General features: G+C 50.7%; 1 protein-coding gene and 1 non-coding gene across 2 annotated transcripts; both read left to right on the forward strand.

Moving 5' to 3' along the window:
* The first annotated feature begins 137 nt into the window (after positions 1-137).
* Positions 138-22,749, forward strand: CES4A (carboxylesterase 4A). Its single transcript, XM_070613525.1, is given in 16 exon segments — positions 138-10,224; positions 13,487-13,658; positions 13,660-13,686; positions 15,640-15,649; positions 17,035-17,187; positions 17,265-17,391; positions 17,539-17,710; positions 19,147-19,188; positions 19,256-19,397; positions 19,399-19,416; positions 19,560-19,598; positions 20,144-20,212; positions 20,215-20,286; positions 21,227-21,341; positions 21,581-21,653; positions 22,614-22,749. Coding segments are annotated over 16 exon segments (1,425 nt in total). The 5' UTR covers positions 138-10,166.
* On the forward strand, positions 11,992-12,099 carry LOC139082680 (U6 spliceosomal RNA). The gene has a single exon (XR_011538891.1). It is a non-coding gene; the product is annotated as a U6 spliceosomal RNA (small nuclear RNA).
* Positions 22,750-23,598: the final 849 nt, after the last annotated feature.

The raw sequence follows: 23,598 nt of genomic DNA on the forward strand, positions 1-23,598 counted from the left end.
TGTCTCTGTCTCTTTCCTGCTCTGAGGAGCTCTGAGAGTGGAAATCAGCCTGACCCTACTCTGCGTGTCCCATACCAGGATCAAGCAGGACCTGGAGTCAGGGCCTGTTTGGTGAGTGAGTAAAAGGCTGAGAGAGTATGTGAATGGTGGCTGCTGGACATGAACCCAGACCCTTCAGGTGCCAAAGCTATGCTCAGTGCTGCACAGACGGTGTCCTCCCTGGCCAGAGGGTGGGTAGACTCCAAAGGCAGAGACCTGGGGTGAGGGGAGTGCTAAGGCATCAGGGGATCCTGCCTAGAACAGATCTCATCCCCTAGCGGCCTCTTACTAGAGCTGGGGGAGGTCCCCTTTCTCCATGTTGTCCAGTCTTTGCTCCTGAACAAGACAGAGCAGAGCCCAGCAGGGCCAGAGCCCTGACCCTTAGGACGTGAAGGGCAAGCTTCCCAGCCCTAGTGCCTCAACCCTTTATGGCCTAGCTGGGACCCCTCCCCTCTGGGCTAGGGGAGACCACTTCTAGGGGAACTCAGCACAGCTCCCAGAGCACCTACCAGGACACAGAACAGATTGGGGGAGGGTGTCTGGGCTGGTGCATCAGTCAGGCTGTTGTCACAGAGAAAAGAAGAAGGCTACCCACTCAGGCTACAACAGATGCAAAGCAGCCAGAGGTTTCTGAGTGGGGGTAAATATTTCTCTTCTTGAGGATCAATGCGCCATTCCCTTGAAACATCTGGATTTTAATACCTATCATAATGGCTTCACCTGCCCCCACTATCCCATACCACCAGCTGCAATCCACAGACACCCGGTCTCAGTCAGACGGAGTTCCTGGCTACCGGTGGTTCCTGAAGAGCACTTGCAGTCGGGAGCACTTGAAGTCTATTTGGGGCAGGAAGGGGAGACATAAAGCCAGAGGGACTCTGAGTCACGCACTCCCTGTTACCCTTAGGGCAAGCCAAGCCCTTATGTGGCATTGAAGGCCTCTTGTTCTCGTCCCCTTCTCTCTACCAGGAAAGCTTGTCCCCACAAGCTGGTAGAGATCCTGACAAGGAAGCAGGCCCCACTCACACAGTGTGTTCCTGGGGACACAAAGGGCTCTAGGAGCACAGAGGCCTAGACTGGCCCTGACATCGGGGACTGGGAAGGAGAGACGTCTAAGCTGAGAGCTGAAGGACAAGCAGAACTTAACTCAAATGTGCAGCCAGAGTAGTAGACTCGAGGGACGGGGAGCACGCGAAAAGGCTGTTCCTGGCAGAGGGAACAGCAGGAGCAAAGACCTGGAGGTTGAGACGTGCTGAGGAAACATAGCTCTGCACAGCTGGAGAGGTCGGACTGTGAGGGGCCTCTGGCTGCAGTGGGGGTGTGGACTTGAGGGAAATGGAGAGCCTTGGGAAGGCGACATGCACAGATCTGCCGTGTGGAGGGTGTTTGGGGGGATGGTGAGAGTGGGGGTGCAGAGCAGAGAGGGCGCCAGCGCGGGCTTCCAGGTAGACGGAGAGGCACTGGTGGGTTCTGGATTTAGAGTTGACTGACAGACCTGGTGACTGGCAGACAGACCTGGCGACTGGCGGGACACGAAGGTGAGGGGAAGGAAGACTCCTAGGGGCAGCTTGGAGGCGAGCAGGACTGGGCTGGGAATCAAGGACTCAGTTTGGCCCACGCTGGACATACACAGAGCCTCTTCCTGCAAGCCTGAAGGTGCACCACACCTGGCAGCCGTGTGGGGCACCATCACAGGCTTTGGTGTCACCATCGCCAGAGGGCTCTGGAGAGGGTAGGCAATGCCTCAGACCCTGTCCCACTGCCAACTTTCCCTCCCTCCCCTCCCTGCGGCTCCTAGAGCTTCCTCCACACGGGGAGCAGGGGGAATGGCCTGGCACCCCAGTGGCTGGGGTGGGGCGGGGCGGGGGTGTTCACACAAGGTGAGTGCTCCTGGGATCTGGCTCCTCTTGCCTCTCTAGTCCTTCTTCCCTGGGCCTCTGCCCCTGAGGCTCACGGAATGTCCCTCCCTTGCCAACGGATACCAGGAGCCAGGAGCCTTGCAGAGTTGGTGGGGACAAGCCAGGCGGCACCCACAGACTCAGACTTGCTGGGCCCTGCAGTGCGGAGACCGGTGCACCCAGGGGGCCTCCTTGCGGCCGAGTCCCAGGAAGGGCTGTGTGAGCTCTGTGAGCACCAGGGGGTGCTGTGGGATCATACGTGGACACCTGGACCCAGACACCCAGAGGTAAAGCACCAAACTTACACACACACACACACATACACACCAATAGTGTTCCAATCCAGTTCTGCAATTTACTGGATGTGTATCTGAGCAAGTTATTTAGCTTCTTTGTTCCTCAGTTTTCCCATCTGTAAAATGGTAGCAATAATGGTGTTCCCCCTCGTAGACCTACTGAGAGTGTTGAATGATCATTAACTGTAAAGTGCCTGGAATAGTGCCTGGTACACAGCAAATGCTCAGTAAATGCTCCCTGGTGTAGATGTGGACACAGACTCCAATTACACTGTCTGAGAAAATCATGTTGCTCCCTCACCTGCAATTTAAAGATGGAAGAATTGGGGGATGTTAGGGGATGTCATCATAATTTGGGCATGGGCCTTTTCCACCTTAAAACCACTCTTGGGCCTGTAACTGACCGGAAGAGGTGGCAGATGGAGCCCTGTGATGTTCTGAATGGTAGGCTGAGTGCCCTCTGGGAGTCCCCAGCCCTCCCTTAGGGTCTCAGGGAAGCCGTCATCCAAGCCCCTCCTCCACTCTACCTGCAGCCCCTCCTCTTGAATTTTAGACCCACCACCTCCCCTCCTTCCACAGTTCCCAGCCCAGCTTGCCCAGGCCCTGGGAGGGCTACTCCAAGAATTGAAAGAAGCTTGGCAGGGGAACACCAGCTCTGCTACCTGAGAACAGTGGCGTCCATACATCCCTCCTCCCTCTGCACTGGCCCTTAGGCCTCACTTCCCATCAGCCCCAGACCCCTCAGGACTTGAGGCATCATTGCTCACTCGAGCCTCTCCTGGGTTGGGTTTGCCCCTCCCTACTGTCCCTGAATTGGCCTTTTCTGATTCTGGGGCCTTGAGCAGGGCCCGAGGGCACAAGGCAATCAGCTGGCCAGGCGTCCCCACAAGGAGACTTACTGAGCTCTCCTCTGTGCTCAAACTTACTCACATCCATCCTCTCCCTCAGGTCTCTGGACAGTCCTCTGGGGTCCTGAGTGGTCCTCTGGGACCTTTGGGCAGTCCTCTAGGGTCCTGAATGGATCCCCACTTTATAGATGAGGAAAACTGAGAATCAGAGAGGGAAAGTGCCTTGCCTGAGGCTACACAGAGAGGGAGGACAGAGCCAGGACTCATACCCAAGTCTATTGGCCTCCAAAGTGCATGTTCCTTCCCCTCCAGAGTGTGCCCTCATGTCTAGAGTGGGCTTTCTAGACGCTGGGGTTTAGGAGGCTGATGTAGGTGGAGGGACTGGGATTCTAATAGGTAGCGAGGCTGGCAAGGGAGGCCCCGAGGGAGGGGTTTTGCAAGGCAACAGCTTCAGACCATGGCAACACAGCCCACAGAGAGATGACAGAGGCCAGCACTGCTCTCATTCAGATGCTGGTACAAGCCCCCTCTGTCCTTCAGGCCTGGACTCTGGACGTTTGGGTTGGTAAGCATGTACAACGCTCCCTGCAACCAGCCTCCGGGGCCTCATCCCCCATTGATGGGGTCTGCTGGTGTCAGGGAGCTTGCAGGGTAGAGGACTGTGTCGAGCCTCCCTACCCACAGAGGCAGTGGAAGGTAGTGGACCCTCTAGGGTCTCCTAGGAGACCAGGCAGCCCTCAGAGCTGACCTAGACTCACCACAGGGGTCTCAGAGCAGCAAAGTTGACTGGGTGGGCGCTGATCATTTGATCATCCCTGCCTCCTGAGGGGACCTCCCTGTGGCAGACAAGGGATGAGACAGAGCCAGGGCAAACCCCCAGGAACTATGCCCAGCCTTTGTCAGGACCACCTCCTTGTCCGGGAGCTGTCAAAAGTCACCACCCTGAGGGCTGGAGGAATGTGACTTGCAGTGTGACTGGGGCAAGCCCCTGTCAGGCTCTCTGTGACCCTCATATCAAAACATGGGTGAGGCTCCTGGCCCTTCCCAACCTCCCAGAGCCTCAGCCACACCTCGGTCTCCAGGACCTCCATTCCCGCGGCGCTGCACCCTGGCACCTGGGTGGCCAGCTGGAGGCAACCTGGGTTTCAGCCTGCGCTTGGGACGTGGTGCTGGAAATGCCAGGCCAGAGTTCTGGGAAAGAGACAGTATTGGCGGCGGCAGCAAGAGGGCCTGAAGGTACCCCGGGGCCTCTGAAGCCAGGGTTGGGACTGCCCCACCTTAGGCCCACCTGAAAAATATGGGTGGATGGTGGGAATTCCCCTGTTATCTCCTAATTGGGCCAGATGTTCAATGAGAGCAGGCTGAGGTCTGAGCTTCTTACTGAGCAACCCCAATCCCAGGCCTCCTCCAGGCCATGGAATAAGCCCACGTGGGGCGGCCAGGGCGGCCAGGGCAGTCGTTGGGAGCCAGGCTCCAGGCTGAGTGTCTCCATGAGCTCAGGCAGGTCCCTCCCTCTCAGGGAAGACTTGGGTTCTCCATCTATGCAATAATCCTGGGCAGGTTGGTCTCATGTAAGAGGCTGCAGGGGTATGACTCTGTCCTGTAGGAGTGTGGCCCATCCAGAAAGGCACCCTGGAAGGGGACGACATGAGTTTTGGAGGGTAACTAGGAGTTCACCTGGTTGGCAATGCAGGGAAGGGCATTCCACACAGAGGGAACAGCATGAGTGAACGTCCCCATCCTTTGTTCTCCTGCTCTTTTGCACTGGCAATAAGCCACCTTCCATCTGTGGCAATGCAGCTCACACTTCCTGTGGGGCCTTGGCCAAGTCATTTCTCCATTCTGAGTCTCAGTTTCCTTATCTATACAATAAGAATAATGATAATGATGACTATAACAACAATAAAGATGTTTGGAAAGAGTCTTGGCTGGGCCAGATCTGAGATTCTCATATGTAGCACTAGGCAACTCCTCTCGTGAGTCACCCGGCATCCCTCGTTTTTTGGGGAAGACCAAGGCTCCATCTAGTCCACTATTGGGGTTTAGACATACGTAGACATATCTGACAAGTGGGGTGGGGTGTCCTTAGAGGCCAGATTGCAGGGTCCTAGGGAGAAAAGGAGCTTGTGCTCAGAGCCAGCCCAGTAGGGGCCTGGAGTGAAGGCAGAGAGCATGGTTCTGGGCCCACCAGGGTTCTGACCTGACCTCCCACCTACATGGGGCAGATGGGAGCCCTCTGGGAGGGGCTCAGCCAGGGCCCTTTGCCACCTCTGTGTCCACAAGTGGTTCCTCAATAATGCTCAGCCTCAGCTCAGCTGTGGACTTGCTAACAACTCCTGGGTGCCCCTCCACGCCCCAGGGGCTCCCCAAAATACTTCCCAATCACTTGGATGTGACTCTCCATCCCCAGAAACACTCCCTGAGCACCCCTTAGGCAGCAGACCTCTTAACACCCCCTTCCCTTCCTTGTTCTGGAGCCAGCATTGATTACTTCATTACATGGTGACCGAAGCTTACATTCAAAGCAAATATTTTTTCTGATTCCTTTTCCCCCACCCCAAAATAGAATCTCATCCTTTTCTCAGGGCTGAGAGGTTTCAGCAGCTCACTCTTTTCTTTCTTTCTTTCTTTCTTTTTTGAGGAAGATCAGCCCTGTGCTGACATCTGCAGCCAATCCTCCTCTTTTTGCTGAGGAAGACTGGCCTGAGCTAACATCTGACTGGCCCTGAGCTAACATCCACGCCATCTTCCCCTACTGTATGTGTGGAACACCTGCCACAACATGGCTTGATAAGCAGTGCATAGGTCCACACCAGGGATGCGAACCGGCGAAGCCCAGGCTGCTGAAGCGGAACATATGAAATTAACCGCTGTGCCACCGGACCAGCCCCTCAGCAGCTCACTCTTGCCTTCCGAGTGCCTCCAGAGACAGTCTATAGCTCTGCACTTTGCCCGGGCTCACACTCTCTCAAGAGTCATTCCTTCCACAAAATTCCCCCTAACTCTTTCCTTTATTTATTTTTAGTAAACTTTTATGTTGAAGCATAATGTATGTACAACAAAGTACACAAATACTAAGTATACAGTTGGAGTAATTTCACAAATGAATACACCAGTATGTAACCAGCACCTGGCCCAAAAACCAGAATATTATTAGCTCCTGGAACCAGCCCCCTCACACTCTTTCCTGTCACTACTCCTCAAAGGTAACTGCTGTCCTGACCCCCAATGGCATAGATTAGTTTTGCCTGCTGTATAAAATCATACAGTGTATGACTCAATGAGATGGAATATCAACGAAATTATACAGTACATACTCTTCGTGTCAGGCTACTTTCACTCAACATTATGTCTGTGAGATGCAGCCAAGGTGCTGTATATAGTTGTAGATATTCCATCTCATTGTTACAGAGCAGTTCATTGTGTGAATAATATACCACGACATGTTTCTCCTTTCTCCTAACAGGCGTTTGGGTAGTTTCCATTTTGGGGCTATTGTAAATAGTGTTGATAGGAACTTTCTAGCACATGTGTTCTGGCGAACATATGGAAACATTTCCTTCAGTATGTTTCTACCTAGCTGGTAGAAACTGTTGGTGGAGTGAGGTGGAATTGCTGAGTCATAGTGTGCAGTTTTGCAACTTAAGTAGATAATGCCAAGCAGTTTTCCAAAGTGATTGGACCAATTTACATTCCCACCAGCAACGCATCAGAGTTCTGGTTGGTCCAAATCCTTGCCAAAATACTGGTATTGTATCTTTTTCATATTAGCTTTCCTCTTTTCTTAAACAGCTTTATTGAGATATAATTCACATACCATACACTTCACCTATTCAAAGTGTACAATTAAAGGATTTTTAATATATTCACAATATGTGCAGTCGTCACTAGAGTCAATATTAGGACATTTTTGTCACCTCAAAAAGAAACCCCGTACACTTTAGCTATCACTCCTCTATCTTACCCTAAGAAACCGCTAATCTACTTTCTGTCTTTATTGATTTGCCTATTCTGGACATTTCATATTAAGGAAACATTTAATATGTAGTCTTTTGTGATTGGCATCTTTCACTTAGCATAATTTTTTCAGGATTCATCCATGCTATAGCATGTATCAGTATTTTGTTCCTTTGGGCCAAATAATATTCCATTATATGGAGAGACCACATTTTGTTTACCCATTCATCATCAGGAGACGGACATTGGGGTTGTTTCTACCTTGTAGCTATTATGAATAACACTGCTATAAACTTCTATGTACAAGTTTTTGTGTGAATATTTGTTTTCATCTCTCTTGGATATATATACACCTAGGAGTAGAATTGCTAGATTATATGGTAAGTCTTCTGTTTAATCATTTGAGGAATCACCAGACTGTCTTCCCAAGTGGTTGCACCATTTTACTTCCCCACCAGAAGTCTGTGAGGATTTAGATTTCTCCATTTCTCGGCAACATTTATTATCTCACTTTTTTCTTCTAGCCACTCTCGTAGGTGTGAAGTGGTATCTAATTTTGGTTTGATTTGCATTTCCCTGATGACTAGTGATGTTGAACATCTTTTCATGTGTTTATTGGCCTTTTAAATATATTCCTTGGAGAAACATCTCTTCAGATCCTTTGTCCCTTTTTAAATTGTGTTGTCTGCCTTTTTGTTCTTGAGTTGTAAGTGTTCTTCATACATTCTGGATGCAATTCCCTTAACAGATATATGATTTGCAAATATTTTCTCCCATTCTATGGGTTGTCTTCACTTTCTTCATTCTTTTGCTCATGGCTCTCCAGTTGTCCCAACACCGTTTGTTGAAAAGACCATTCTTTCCCCCATTGAACCGTCTTGGCACCCTTGTTGAAAATCAGCTGATCATAGACACATGGCTTTATTTACAGACTCTCAATTCTATTCCATTAACCTGTATGTCTTACTTATGCCAGTATCACCATCTCTTGATTACCATTTCTTTACAATAAGTTTTGAAATAGGGAAATATGAGTCCTCCTACTTTCTTCTTGTTCAAGATTGTTTTGGCTATTCTAGGTACCTTGCGATTCCATACGAACTTTGAAATCTACTTGTCAGTTTCTACAAGGAAGTCAGCTGAGATTCTTATAGGGATGGCATTGAATCTGGAGATTAATTTAGGGAATATCACCATCTTAAATCCTTTCATCCATGAACATGACATGTTTCCCCATTAGATCTACTTTAATTTCTTACAACAATATTTCGTAGTTTTCAGAGCGTAAGTTTTGGACTTCTTTTGTTTAGGAGCCTCCAGGGCATGGAGGGGCCCTGGGGGTTATCAAGTCCACAGCTGAGCTGAGGCTGTACTTTCCTGAGAAGCCACCTGTTGATGCAGAGGTGGCCAGGCACACTGGCCGAGCCCCTCCCTTTCTGTATCCACCATCTGTTGCTTGGTCTTGGCTATACTCCCCTACCCTTGCCTCCCCTACCCTACTCCTGGCACTGGCCTCTAGGCTTCCTCAGTGTTGCTCATCTACAAATCTCTGCTAGCCTGAAGGTCCAGAAGGTCCCTTGATGGTTCCATCCTGACAGACACGCTCTCCCTGGGTCTGTAGCAGCTACCTTTCATGCTCTTTGGAAGGGAGAAGAGTAACTCCCCCCATTTGATATACTCCGGTGAGGGTCCACCGACAGCTGAGTTGCTTGGGCCCGGGATCTCAGCTCAGTGAGATGATTCTTCCACCCTCGCAGGTACCCTTTACTGCATCCCATGGGTGGGAGGTCAGGTGAGAACTCTGGTGGGCCCAGAACCATGCTCTCTGCCTTACCGTAGGCCCAACTTCTGGGCCAGCTCCAAGCCTAGGCTCCTCTTTCTAGGACCTTGGCTTCACTCTGCGATCTGGTCTCTAAGGACACCCCACCCCACCCGTCAGACATGTCTGTGTACATGTAAAGCCCAATAGTAGACCAGATGGGGCCTCAGTCTCCCCCAAAGAAGAGAGGATGCTGGGTGACTCGAGAGAGGAGTCATCTAATATTACATATCAGAATCTCAGATTATTACTCTTAAGATAGTTTTGCACCAGGGCCACCTGGCTGACCGAGCTAACCATTCAACATCCCCTGTGCCCCATGTGAGAATTGGATGGGACCCTCATGAGTCCTAGGCACTCCACTGAGTGCCTGGCCTGGCACAACTGCTTTCCATGTGGACCAGGTGAAGGATCGTTTCTTCCCCCAGGAGAGGTGGCAGCAGTGGGGCCAGCTGTTGGCAGGACCAGTCCTTAAGGCCCACACAGAACTGGCCAAGCTGCTGCACAGCTGGATAAGGTAGTCTACATGTGACTGGCTCCCAGTCCTGGCATTTATGGTCTTGTCTGCCTTCTCCATCACCCCCTTCCCTTGTCCTTACTCTCTAGCTTGGCACTTGCTTTGAGTGACAAATGCTTAGTGCATACAGATAAACCAACCTTGTCAGAGCCTGGATTTCAGCCCCTCTGGGCACCCAAATCATGGTTTCTTCTAGGTCCAGCTGCCCCAACTGGACTATGAGCCTGTGAGAGTAGTGACCATGTAGAAATGGCTCCCCCTGGGACTTCCTCTACGTGGCGCAGAGCCTGCCACTCTGTGATGATACTGTCTAAAAGTCAGGGTGTAGGAGGAAGGGTGAGGAGCACCTGAAGAAGAGACTGGACAAAGAAGAGAGGAGCAAGGAGGCCTGAGGCCCTTAAATTCACAGAGAGGAAACCTGGGGGCTGAGGGTCCAAGTGTCCCAGTGTTCTGCTCCCAACTTCACACCTCCTATGTGCTCAGAGATTGACTCACACTAGCTCAAATTTAAGCCCGTTGCACAGATGAGCAAACTGGGCAGAGATTGCAGTTTGGTTAGTTTTTTGAAGAGCCAAGTCCGTCTATAAGGACCTGTCACTCCAAGGCTGAGACAAGGCTGTGGGCTGGTCGGAGGGCTGGTCACAGTTTCTCCTGCCCCAGCACCTGCTGATGCGGATTGAGGAAAGATAAAAGTGGGACTCTCAGTGCTCATGCACTGTAGACACAGCTACAAGCAGACATCTGCAGCGTGGACATCACTCCAGCCCGTGGCAGGAGCTGGCCAGCCAGAGCATGAGCCGGATTCTGTGCCTGAGCCTCACCCTCTGCCTGATGATACAGACAGCCCTGAGTAAGACACCCCACTTCCTGAGGGGGGCAGGCAAGAGGGACGTGAAGGACACAGAGACAGGCCCCCAGCTCGACCTCTCCTGGGGGCATTGGGGAAGGGGCACCTAGACAAGGTCTCGGCAGATGGGGACGTTATTCCAGAGCGCTAATCCACCCAGCAGCTCGGGGTGTGGATATTTGTATTTATATTTTTTATGAAATATATTTTATAATTTATATAATTTTATGGTCATAATTTATTATTTTATGTTTACATTCTTTATAAAATTAATATTATATAAAATTAGTACATATTAGTATATGTACACTAGTGTGTGTGGATGTATACGTGCAACACCTACCAGCTCAAGCTCTACAGCATTTCCAGCACTGCACGTGCCCCTTCACAGTCAATAGACTCAAAGTAAAACTATTCTGACCCCATCATAAATTAGTTTTGCCTATATAAATGCATTAAAAATTGTGTGAATTTGAGAGAAATTTTGCTAAAATCACCTTTAGCATTTTGGTGCATTTTTTTTCGTCTTCTCATTGCATATTTGTACATAGCTGTGATATTAGCATGTATACAATTTTATACTCTGCTCTTTTTTTCACTTAAAATCTTATCATAAGCAATTTATAACTTGAGTTTATAGTTATATTCACTTTGCCTGGTTCCCAGATATAAACAACGCTTCCAGTACACCCTGTGGTATGTACGACTGGGGTTCATAAAGGTCTTTGTCTTAATGTGTTTCTGACTGTTTTTATGAGGGAGAGAACTGGAATTACTGCGTGCAAGCATGTGAACATTTTATGACTCACACATTTTGCCAAATTATTTTCTCAAGACGTGTCAATTTATCTTCCACCAACAGTATATATGAACGTCGTTTTCACTGTGTCTTTGCCAGAATTGGGTGCCGTCATTTTTTAATTTATTAGGTGGAAGTTGTAAGCCCTGGTTTTAATGAGCATTTTATGACTACTAAAAAGTGGAATATTGTTTTCATAAATGCTTACATACGGCCTCTGGGTGACAGAGCTGGGATGGAGACCACTCCGCCAGGGCTCCTGTTCCTGAGTGTGGAGCACTCTGCCACGTGTTCAGGGGCCCCCCCAGCGGCTGGGGTGGGAAGAGTAAAACATCGCCCTTTAGAGCAGAGCTAGGATGTGAGACCTTGAGCAAGTTATATAACCCCTTTGAGCTTGCATTTCCACATTTGTCTAGTGGGAAAATAATAACATTTACCCTCTAAGTTTTTAGGAGGATGAGATGAGATAGTGTATGTGAAGTGTTTGGCACGGTGCCAGTCTATAGCAAAGGATCAGTAAATCATAGTTGTTAGCTATTCAATCATGAGTGGACCCAGGATTCCTGGCAAAGCCGGGTAATGTGACAGACCTCGGCCTTCTGTCTCTGTCCTGTGAGACCTCAGGCTGGTCACTGCCTCTCTCTGGGCCTCCAGGCCTCCCCCAGTTCCTCCAGGGCCAATGAGAGCCCATCTGAGAGGACCATGTGAAAGGGCCTTGTAACTGCAAAGAACTGCACACAGAGAGGAGGTTTGAGGTAGCCCCTTACCCCCGCTGGCCTGCCTCCGTGCCTGAAGGGCCACCATTACAGCCACTCCTTTGTGCCCAGATATTGCTTATGTAAGAACTGCAGAGACCTGGGGACATGGGCAGAGAAGTATTTTTGGCCACTTGCAGCTGGGGGTGTGATGGTGTGCTCTACGACACCAATTCCAAATGCTTTTCCAAAAACCAGTTCCATCAAAATTTCCTGGTGCTCGCTTTGGCAGCACATATACTAAAAATTGGAACGATACAGAGAAGATTAGCATGGCCCCTGCGCAAGGATGACACACAAATTCATGAAGCGTTCCATATTTTTCTATAGTTAGTTTTTGGGTGGTAAACATGATGCAATCTACACAGAATTTGAAATATATTATGATGTACATCCAAAAGCTATATAATGTGATAACCCAATGTTACTGCAATTAAAAATAAATAAATAAATAAAATTGGAAAAAAAAATATCCTGGAGGGTCGGTTCTTTTTAAAAAAGATTTTATTTTTCCAGTACATAGTTGTATTTTTTTTTAGTTGTGGGTCCTTCTAGTTGTGGCATGTGGGATGCCATCTCAGCACGGCTTGATGAGCCGTGCCATGTCCATGCCCAGGATCCGAACCAGCGAAACCGTGGGCCGCCAAAGCAGAGCTCACGAACTTAACCACTGGGCCACGGGGCTGGCCCCTCCTGGAGGGGTTTTTAAATCTTAATTTCCTGATGCATCCCTGAGATTCTCATTCAGAGGGTATGAGTGGGGCCTAGGAATTGGTATTTTTGCAATGATTTCCCCAGATGATTCTGATGCACAGCCAAGTTCAATAATACTTGGATCAGATTTGCTTTCTGTCACTTTGCAGAGTGAGGCCCAGAGAACCAGGGCACAAAACAATTCAGTTTTGTGAGGGAGGAGGGGAAAAAATGACATGGGTGCTTCAGGAAGGGGCTACAGATGTTGCCCCTCAGCTACCCTTGGCAACAAGAGTAGGGCAGGATGAGAGCCTACAAGAGGAAGTAGTGCCCAGAGGAAGAGGATACATTCAACTTAGCCTAGTTCATATCTATTCCAAGAGCTGGCTATGGTGTGTGTAAGTTTCTAGTGGGTACGTGTGTTTGTGTGTTTGTGTGTGTGTGTGTGTGTGTATAATATGTGAATGTATGCTGCATACGGATACATTGTAACCTATGTATAACTGTACTTATATGCATATATATATGCATATGGGTGTGCTCTTGTATTTCTGCATGTTTCTTTGTAAATGAGCTATGCTCATATATACCTATGTATGTACAAATTTGCATGGAGATGTGAGTATTAATGCGAGCATATATATGAGTGAGAATGCATATACATGTGTGATTTCTTCCCAGAAATATGCCAGGCAAATGTTAGCAACAAGAAAGAGGTGTAGTTATATCAGTATCAGACAAATAGAAATCAAAACAAATGACACACACATTGACATTAAATCACACATTAAATGACACAAAGAAAAATACTTCATATAACAGATAGGAAATTTTATGCACCTACCAACACAGTTGTGAAATCTTAAATCAAATAATGAGAGAGAAAAATACTGAGAGAAGCACAGAAAAAATGGGCAAGTACACAATTGTTCTGAAAGCTTCAAGCTGCTGCTGGCGTCGTGGCAGATGGGTCTGGGGCTTTTCGGTGGCCGGGGTGGCCCTTCTCCTCTCTTCCTAGGTGCCCTGCACACCAAGGAGCCTTTACTGGTTACCAAATATGAGACCCTCCAAGGAAAACAGATGTACATAGGGAAGACACCCATCAATGTCTTCCTAGGAGTCCCCTTTTCCACACCTCCAGTAGGTGCCCATAAGTTTGCTGCCCTGGACCCCCTAGAGCCCTGGGAAGGAAGCAGATGCCACCACCTACGCCCCTCTGTAAGAACCAGAGGACTATCAGCTAGGAGGTGGGCAGACCCTAGGGAGGGCAGTGGACCTATGCCTGTCTCTGGGCCAGGGTTTAAATAACTCACTGACAAGAGTGTACTGTGTGACCACAGACAGGCCTGGGACCTATTCTGGGTCTCACCTTCCAAACCTATATAATGAGGTGATTGGTCCAGATGTTGTTTAAGGTACTGATAATGCTGTTCTTGGTTCTTTTATGGGAGCACTCTAGGCAAGGAGGCAGTGCTCACTGACTGTGCCCCCAGGACCTGCTGGGGAGTTGAGTTTCCGTGAATGTGCGTGAAGAGCAGTGCTTGCTCACACACACACACACACACACACACACAGTGATCCCTGAGCTCTCCCCTCTCCCATGGGGCTTGAGCCCAAGGTCAAGTCCATACGGCACTACCAGCCCTCTCCTACAGAAGTAGCTCTGAGATGGGGAAGGCATGGGCTCAGTTTCGGTTTTAATGTACCAGGATCTTAACGCAACCTCTAGCTGGCCTCAAACTCCGAGTCACATGAGCATGTTGGGACAATGACTGCCCTTTGAAACACTGGGCTTGGCAGTTTACCCAGAACAAGTGTATTTACTGTTTACTCAGACCGTGGAGTAACCCACTGTCCAGAACATTCTGTGGCAATCGTTAACAATGTTCAGCATCAGTTGGATAAAGCAATGGGTTTAGAAAAATGTCTGCTGTGAGAACCTGGGTGTTGGTTTATTAAAAAAAAATACAACGACCATCCTGGGTGTCTGTTTGTTAAGAACATGGTGTCCATTGTCATAACATGAATGACTGTTACTGGAACACGGAGTGTGAGTCGTTAGAACACCGACCATCACTGAGAGAAGCCCGGGCATTCTGAACATTCTATGACGATTATTTGGAACTCCATGGATCAGGTGATAGAACACGGAATGACCATTGTTAGACCTCTGAGGATCAGGGATTTAGAAACTGGGGTGCCCACTGCATAGAAGTCAATGTCAGTTGTTGGAACACTGGACACACCGAACACACTGAATGTGTCAGACAGTGCCTGTTTGGAACACATAGTGTCAGGTGTAAGAATCTGTGGAAGGCTTAGAACACACTGTGGGGTGGTGGTTAAATGGGGAGGAGGGAGAGAAGAAGAAGCTGTTACAGAGATGGTGGCTTCAACCAGGGTGGGTACTGCGGAGGCGGTGGGAGTGGTCACACTCTAGATTTATATTGAAGGTAAAATTGACAGGATTTGCTAGAGAATTGGATGTGAGCCATGAGGGAAGAAGAGTAATCAAGGTTAATGACTAGTTTTGGGCCACAGCAGCAAGGGGACTGGGGGTACCGCATACCGAAATGGAGAAGACTGGGGCAAGAGCAAGTTTAGGCAAAACAAGAGCTCGTTTTGAGGCATGTTAAGTTTGAGGTGTCCATTAGGTGATGTGGGATAGGTGGTTTGCAGAAAGGGGGCTGGAGGCAGACTGGCCATCAGCATGTCAATGGTGTAAAGCCCTAGGCCTGGATGAGAACAATTCGGAAGAGGGAACATAAGAATGAAAAGAACACAAGGGTTGTGGCCTGGGAGAAGAGGAGGAGTCACCAATGGGGTGGCAGGAAAGTCAAGAGAACAGGGTGTTATGGAAGCCTAGAGAAGGACAGCTGTTCAAGAAGGGGAGTGGGCTCAACCACATAGAGGGCTGCCAGGGTAAGTAAGACGATGATGGAGATTTAGCAAGATGGAGGTCATTAGTGACTCTGATGGGAATGGCTTTGGTGGTGTGAGGGGGACAGATGCCTCAGCTGCTCATAATCTGAGTTCTTGGCTGTAAGAGCCCTGGTCTTCCTGGTGGGATGTTGGATATGGTCTACTAGATGGCATCCTAACACCAGGATTAGCTGCTTCCGAGAAGTCAAGCAAGGAAGATCAAAGACAATCTGTAGAGATAGAGATGAGCTGCCTGCTGGTGACCTTGGAGAGGCTGGTGAGAGTGGAGGGGAAGACAACCTGTTGAAAAGGTTGGCCTTGAGGGGAAGAGAGAGATAGGATAGTTGCTGGAGAAGGTGGGTGGTAGAGGATAGGTTTGGACCAAGGCATGTTGAAGTGCTGTTGAGAAGGACTGCAGGGGAGTAGATGATGCTCTGGGGTTGAAGAAGCAGGTGTGAATTACACACACACACACACACACACACACACACACAAACACTGAAGACAGCCTGAGACAAGAGGAGAAGGGGACAAGGAACAGGAAGACAGGGATTCCTGTATCCAGCCAAATGGGCCCAGCCCCAACTGTGATGAGAATAGCCACCCTTGGGGCTGGGCCAGCAGGGAGGAAAGGCGAGGTGGCCTGACAGCCCAGCTCCGTAAGTACACCAGATGTCCACACAGTACAAGGCACTGGGCTGGGTGCCAGGTCTCAAATAAATCCAGCTCCATCCCTGCCCTTGGGAAGTACATGGTTGCTTGGGGAGCAAAACAACCCATCAAAATAACTCCAACCCAGTACAATAGTCCACAGTGGATAGAGCTTTGGGGAGTGCAGAGGGGGAAGTGCCCAGCAGAGAGGCCACCACTTGAACTGGGCCTTAAACATGAGCAGGAGTTTGCCCAGCAGAGGAGAAGGCATTTGGCAGAGGACAGAGGCACAGGGGCTCGGAGGTGGGAGGCAAGGGGCCATGTGTATCTGGAGCAAAGAGTGGCTGGGAAGGAGATGACTAGATGGAAAGGAGGGCCTGGGTCAGTATGGGTGAATCTGGAGTTTACCCTGAAGGCATGGGGAGCCAGGGGAGGTTTTAAGGATGGGAGTGACATGGTCAGATTTGTGATTTCTATCAATCCCTTCCGCCTGAGTGTGGAGGATGAGTTGGGAGGGATGTTAAGAGGCTGGAACAGTGCCCTGGCCAGAGGTAGTGATGGCCTTCACAGGGCAGCAGCCTTGGGATGGAGGGAGGGGGCCTATTCAAGAGCTGTTTGGGAGGCGGAACAGAGACTGAGAAGAAGATGGGGCATGGAAGACAGGGAGATGCCTAAGGTAACTAGGCTTCTGACTTGGCAGCACCCACAGGGTCTCCAACAGAAGCAGGGAACCTCTCCCCAGGCAGACTCATGACATCAGGTGCAAGGCAGGTGGGGGGATGGATCCTGGGGAGGCCAATCTACTCCCATCTCTGGACCCTAACACTAGCGGAGGCCGCTCGGACACGGATACACATCACACACACACACACAGGTTGCCTGGATTTTGCTTTTGGTTTTATTCCCTCACTGCGGAACCTAGGTTGAAACCAGTGTCCCCAATATCACCGCCACGCTGGGCCCCAACTCACACCGTGCCCGCAGGCGCATCAGGGGCCCTGGGGGCAGATCACCTACACGTGCTTCAACACATGGAAACAATACAAGCGGCTGCGCTTCAGAGAGAGTTGTCTGTACCTGAACGTGTATGCCCCTGTGAGCGCGCGCGGGGGAGGGGGGGCGGGGACGACCCCCTGCTGCCTGTTAGTACTTAATCTTCATCCATGCGCCATCCCACTCAGGCACCCCACTGCCATGCTCAGGCCTTGGCCTTCCTCGCCCAGGTATGGTTCTCAGGAAGCACCTTCCTCGTGGGCTCCGCCTCCACGCACGACGGCTTCGAACTGGCGGCCCGCGAGAAAGTGGCGCTCACGCTTCTGCAGCACAGGCTCAGCATGCGGAGCTTCCTGAGGTGGGCGGGGCCCAGGGCCAGGACGTTCGATAACGCCTCAATGGGGCGGGGCCTAGCTCTAAACGGAGAGATGCGGTCATGAGACCTGGTCTGTCAGGGGCAGGGCGTCCGGGCTGTGGACCCTGATCATGAGGCCCGGGCGTCCCGCACGGGCGACAGCCAGGCCTGCGGGAACTGGGCGCTGCTGGACCAGGTTGCGGCTCTGCGCTGGGTGCAGGAAAACGTCGCGGCCTTTGGCGGAGACCCAGGCTATGTGACCCTGTTCGTCCAGTCATCAGAGGCCATGTGCATCTCGAGACTGATGAGTGCAGTGCCTGAGTGACCCAGCACAGACACAGGCCGGCGTGTTCCCACGAGTGCATTCTCTGCTGCATGGAAACATCTGCAGATTTCCGTGTACTCAAACATCCCAGCCCACAGACCTGCCCTCACCCCTGGGTACCGCCCCTCACAGCCAAGGATATCTCCTCCATTCACGGGTAGCACTGATAAGAAAACCAAGCCAGGCCCAGGGAGGGCAATGATGAGAGTAGGGAGACTTAGCCAATCTGGGGGGCCAGAAAGATCATCCAGCACCTCCTGCCTCCCCACATTCCCACAGAGCTCTACCCCTGAACAGAGCTCACCAACTGCCCTCTGGGCAGGGCTGGGGCCACAGTCGAAGCCTGGAAGTCAAGGACCTAGAGTGTTAGGTCAGGTGCCCTGTGAGGGACACGTGGCTGGGAAGTGAGCAGGGACCACATCGCACAGGGCTGTGTGGGCCACAGTAGTAATAAACACTTGAGCACTTTCTGTTTGCCAGACACTCTTCTAAGCACCTTACATGTATTCATTCTTTAATTCCCTCAACAATCCAAAAAGAGAAATATTCCATTTCTACATTCTGCAAAAAGAGAAGTTTTCTCCATTCTACAGATGAAGAAGGTGAGGCCCAGAGAAGTTAAGCAACTTTATCCAAAAGACACTGGAGAACAGGGAAAGATTTTAAGCAGGGAAGTGACACAGTCGGATGTGCATTTAGAGAGATGGCAAAGACTGCTGGAACTGGGTTAGAAAGAAGCAGGAGCAGAGGCTTGGAGACCAACTGGGAGGGGGGATGGGCAATATCTAATGGGGGCTGGTTCTAAGATAGAGGCAGGAAGGATGGAGAGTAGAGGATGGTTGCAGAGTGGTGCAGGAGGCCAAATGGACAGGACTGGGGCAGCTGGGGTGTGGGGATGAGTAGAAGAGATAGGGAAGGCCCTGGGGCTGGGTAGATGGTGTAGGGTAAGAGATGCCACCAAGATGGGGACTGGCTGGAGCAAGTCTGGAGCACATGAAGTCTGAGGTGCCCGAGGGACAGGATGAGGGGTCATGGATACAGTTGTTCCCTCAACTTGGGCAGTGGAGAAAAGCTAAGAGTTGTCAGCACAGGTAACCAGGGCCGTGGGAACCACAGGATTCCTACCACCACCACCACCATTTCTAGCCCAGCAGCAGAGGGAGGCCCTTTCCTACACCAGCAGAACCTTTCCCACAATCTCTGATCCCCTCTGGGACCCCTGGGGCTCATTGCACAGATCAGGATATGGAGACCCAGAGGCGGCAAGGCACCAACCCAGGACTTCTGACTCCCTCACAGCCACTTGCTTTCTCTTGGCCCCTTCAGGCTGCTCAGCCATGGCCAGACAGGCACCCAAAACTGCCCAAGTGGCCCCTACTTGTGTGTTTCATGGCTGCCATGCTCCCCGCCCCACAGATGATGTCATCCCTAGCCGGGCTATTTTCCATCAGACCATTTTCCAGAGTGCACCGCAGTACTCAGAGTCGTCATCACTCCTCAACTGCTGAAGGTGACAAAGCTGGGTGGCCCCTCTCCCCCAGGGTTCAGCAAGGAGGAGCAGGATGGGAGTACCCTGAGCACCTCTTCTCTCCACAGAAGGTTGCCTGCCTGGCAGGCAGCAACCACAATAGCCCATGGATTCTGGTAAACTGCCTGAGGGTGCAGTCAGGGGCTGAGGTGATGGCATGTGCCCGAGAAGATGGTAGATAGAACTTCCTTCCGGTTCTCTGACCTGGCTGCCTGCAAGCCACCCTCCTGAGCTGGTACCCAGCTGGCCCAGGGACGCTGTCTCAGGAGCACACTGGGGAGACTTCCTTTACTTCTAGTCCCCTCTTCTCCCCTCAGAGATTCTTCCACCTGAACTCCCAGGAAGACCCTCAAGAGGTGAGAAGGCCCCGTTCTGTAATTCGAGCATTTATTGAACACCTACTGTGTGCCAGGCACTCAGGATACTCAGTGAACTGTTCAGGCCAAGATTCTTTCCCTAGTGGGGCTGATGTTTTAATGTCGAGGGACAATAATCACTTAAAATAATAAATTATTCACCTCTTTTGAAGATGATAAGTAAATAGCAACAAATGGAACAGGGTAAGGAGGTCAGGCATATTGGGAGGGGGAGAACTTTAAACAGAAGGGACAGAGAAAGCTCCATTGAGAAGGTGACACTTAGCAAAGATTTTCAAGAGGTGAGAGAGTGAGATATACTCGGATCCTTGGAGGCAAGCGTCCCAAGTCTGATTAGCCTCGTCCTGCCTCTTGTTGATCCTCTCCCACACCTGCCCTCCCAGGGGTCACCGAGCACAGCTTTTTCCAAAATGCCTATGGCTAGAGCAGTCTCTGAGAGGGACCTGCTGAGCTGGGCACCCCAGCCTGCAGGGATCCTGGGAGGATATGTGGGAGGGCTGGCTAGACACCCCCTTGCCTTGGAGATCATGTGGTTCATGAGCCCTGTGGTGGATGATGACGTGTTCTCAGACAACCCTGTGGTGCTCTTGACCCACAGGGGCAGGTTGCACCTGTGCCCTACCCTCTGGGTGTCAACAGCCTGGAGTTCAGTTGGCTTTTGCCTTTTGTAAGTGAATAGGAGGGGTGCCCACCACAGTGGAAATAGCAGAGGATGCCTCTTGGGTAGCCCTGGGCATCAGGTCAGATTCTTTTGGCCCCTCTGGGAATGCCCAAGTGCTTCGGAGCCTCCTGCAGGTCTTGAGCAGTGACAGTTGACCAGGAATGATGGGAAAGAGAAGAGAAGTGTGGCTTCTCAGAGGTTTTGGGGCCCCAAATCTTCAGATCATGATTTGGACGTCAGGGACCATAACGGGAAGATGTTATGAAACCATGTGATGGACCTAGCTGGGGACATTGCCTTTATGTACTCCACATGGCAGGCTGCCTACTAACACTGCATTATGGAGGTCCCCAAGAGTGGCCACACTCTGGCCACACATGCTGCTTACCAACTTCTCACCCACCCTCTCTATACCTCTGGGCTGGTGTGGGATTCCAAGATGCCACAGAAGAGGGATGAGGAGGGCAGGGCAAGGCCAGCCCAGAGGAGACAGCCTAGGGTGGTCAAGGCAGGCTTCCTGGCTGAGAGGACAGGCTTATGGGCACCTTAAAGATCCTGCCCAGGCCAACTGGGGCTTGGGGACCATGTGGGTGAAAGGCCAAAGGTGGGGCTGGAGAGGATAGACACTGAAGAACCTTAAATGACAAGCCAAGAGAGGAAATGTTCGGAAGAGGGAAGACGAAGTCTTCCATGATCCTTGCCACAATCCAGTGAATTAAGTTTTAGCATCCACAGTCTCCAGATGAGGAATTGCGGCTCAGAGAAGTTGAGTGACTTGTTCCAGGTCGTGTGGCTGAGTAGTGCAGACAGGCTTCAAATCTGCTTTCTTGATTCTGAAGCCCAGGTTCTTTTCCCTGCTTGATGCAGGTGGGTGGGATGCACGGAGTGGATCAGAAGCCCAGGCAGAGACTTTTCCTGCAGCCCTTCTCAGTTTCCTTAACCATAGATGCCACTTCACTGCCTACTGTATGCGTTTGGGTACCACGCTCCCACTGGCATCATTATCAAACCCTGCACTGATGGGGCAGACCATGGGGATGAGATCTGCTTCATCTTTAGGAGTGCGGTCTCCAAAGATGCTAAAGCCCCACCTGACATCCCCCATTGGGTGTTTGCTCTCCCCACCTTTGTATTTGGATCCACCCCTCTATTGGCTGTCCACAGAGAGCTAGTCAGTTCCTTATCTGGAATGCTCTCCCAGAGGAAAGCCTCCTAGGATGGAGGCAGTTGTGGAAGCAGCGGGATGGGATGTCAGCACGCCACGCTCTGTTCCAAACGCCACACCCCATTCTGCCCCCAGACCATTCCACAGGTGAGGAGAAAGTGCTGAGCCTTCAGATGATAAAACACTGAGCCAATTTTGCCTGTACAGGGTGAGTCGGCCCCCTCGACACATCTAGGCAGTCTTCCTGCCCAGCACTAGACCCGAGGGCCAGCTGCTTCAGATATTTGTGCCTGCATGTCCCATAGGAAATGCACGATCAGCCCAAGCAGAATGCCTTTCTCCCTCACCTTTCCTCAGTCAGTCACTAGGTCCTAAGTGTCCCAAGAATGTGTCCCTCCCTGTCCCATGACCATACTCTTCATTCACTCAAGCGTTCAACAGTCGTTCCCAATGCTCTTTTCTGCCCAGCCCAATACCAGGAGCTGGAATTCAAGGACATCACAGACATGACCCCTGTCCTCCAGCAGCTCATTAATGTTTAACAAAAACATTAAATTGCTGTAGTGGGGGAGCAGAAGGTACTATGAGAGCACAGAGAAGGTATCTGACAGAGCTGGGTGGGCAGGGGTGGCTTCCTGGCAGAGGTGACATCTAAGCTGAGCTTCGGCTAGCCTTGTGACTAGTTTCCCATCTCCACATTCTCTCTCCTTTCTATCCATCCTCCTTATGACACTCAAGGGGTCTTTCTGAAATATCATCTGACCAAGTCACTCACCTGCTTAAAACTCTTCATGGCTTCCTCAGCCCGCAGGATAAAGCCCCAACCCCTCAGCCTGGCACGAAAATCCTCAAAATCTTTCCTGTGTCATCTTCTCTCTACCTCCATCCTCTTCACACATCCCCTGTTTTACATAACCTTATACTCGTGCTTCCTCCAAAAACCCTGGTCTTTCATACCTCTATCCGTTTGCACATAGCATTCTCTCTGCCTGGGAGGCCCTCATCACCAACACTTTCCTTCTCTTTCTTAAAGATCTGTCTAAATGTCATCTCTGTAAAGCCTTCTTGGTCCCCAGCTCCCAAAGGGAAGGTGAATGAGGGAAGGGCAAGAGAAAGAGGCAAAGTGAAGAGGAGCTTGAATAACTCTCTCCTTCCTCCTTCTGGGCAGAAACCCCAATGGTGAGACACTGCCCTACTGGCCATGCTACAGCAAGAAGTACCTACAGCTAGATTTCACCATAAAAGTGGGCTTGAGGCTCAAGGAGGAGAATATGGCCTTTTGGATGAGGCTGTGCCAGCATTAAGGACCTGAGAAACAGGCAAATCTGAGGGTGGCTATGCAGGAGGGAACCTAAGGGATTGTCCCACCCCTTAGGCCTTGGGGAGACAGGCCATGGACACATCTGGGACAAGGGTCCTTCCCTCCCAAATCTAGGACCTGCAGAGGCTTCCTACTACCTCCAGGCCAGAGCCTCAGCCTGTTGTTTGGGGCCCTGCACCACCCTCTTTGACCTAACATCCCATGATGCCCACCTAGCCCACTGATCCATCAGGTTAGGCCAGACATTTTCACTGCCACATTGTAGCCAGCCACATGGCCTCAGAACAAACCTTTCTCTCCCATCTTCAAATCCTCCCACCATTCAAGGTCTACTTGAAACACTTCTTATGGGAAGTCCACCCAGACTGCCACTACCCCCACTGTCACACCCAGCTTGTCATTTACCATTCATCCTGCTCAGCCTTGTGTCTGTTCACATTGGCCTGAGGCCTTGGGCAGGTTATTCGTTATGTGGAATGAAGCCTCGATAATTTGGGATCTTCTCCCCCTTCCATACTCATCTCCCCGGGAGCCCCTCCAAAGCCTGAACACAGGGATGCTCCTCAATAAAAGCACGTTGACTTGACCTGAATTTCTCCATCTGCAAAATGGTTGGGTGACGCGGATGGTGTCTAGATTTGAGCCCTTAGAGGAAGGGAGCATTGCTGCCTGCTCCTTGTTGGGCTGAGCCTGCTATGCTGCTCTCACTCAAGAGGAGCCACAGCAAAGTTGCCTGGATTGCTGAACACTTGGCTGTTTTCTTCACTATCTCAAGTGCATCCCCCAGTGTGCATCCACACTCCGTGCTTATTTGTCCATGGATTTAAGTCTT

This window comes from Equus przewalskii, chromosome 3, assembly GCF_037783145.1.
Source record: "Equus przewalskii isolate Varuska chromosome 3, EquPr2, whole genome shotgun sequence".
NCBI lineage: Eukaryota > Metazoa > Chordata > Mammalia > Perissodactyla > Equidae > Equus > Equus przewalskii.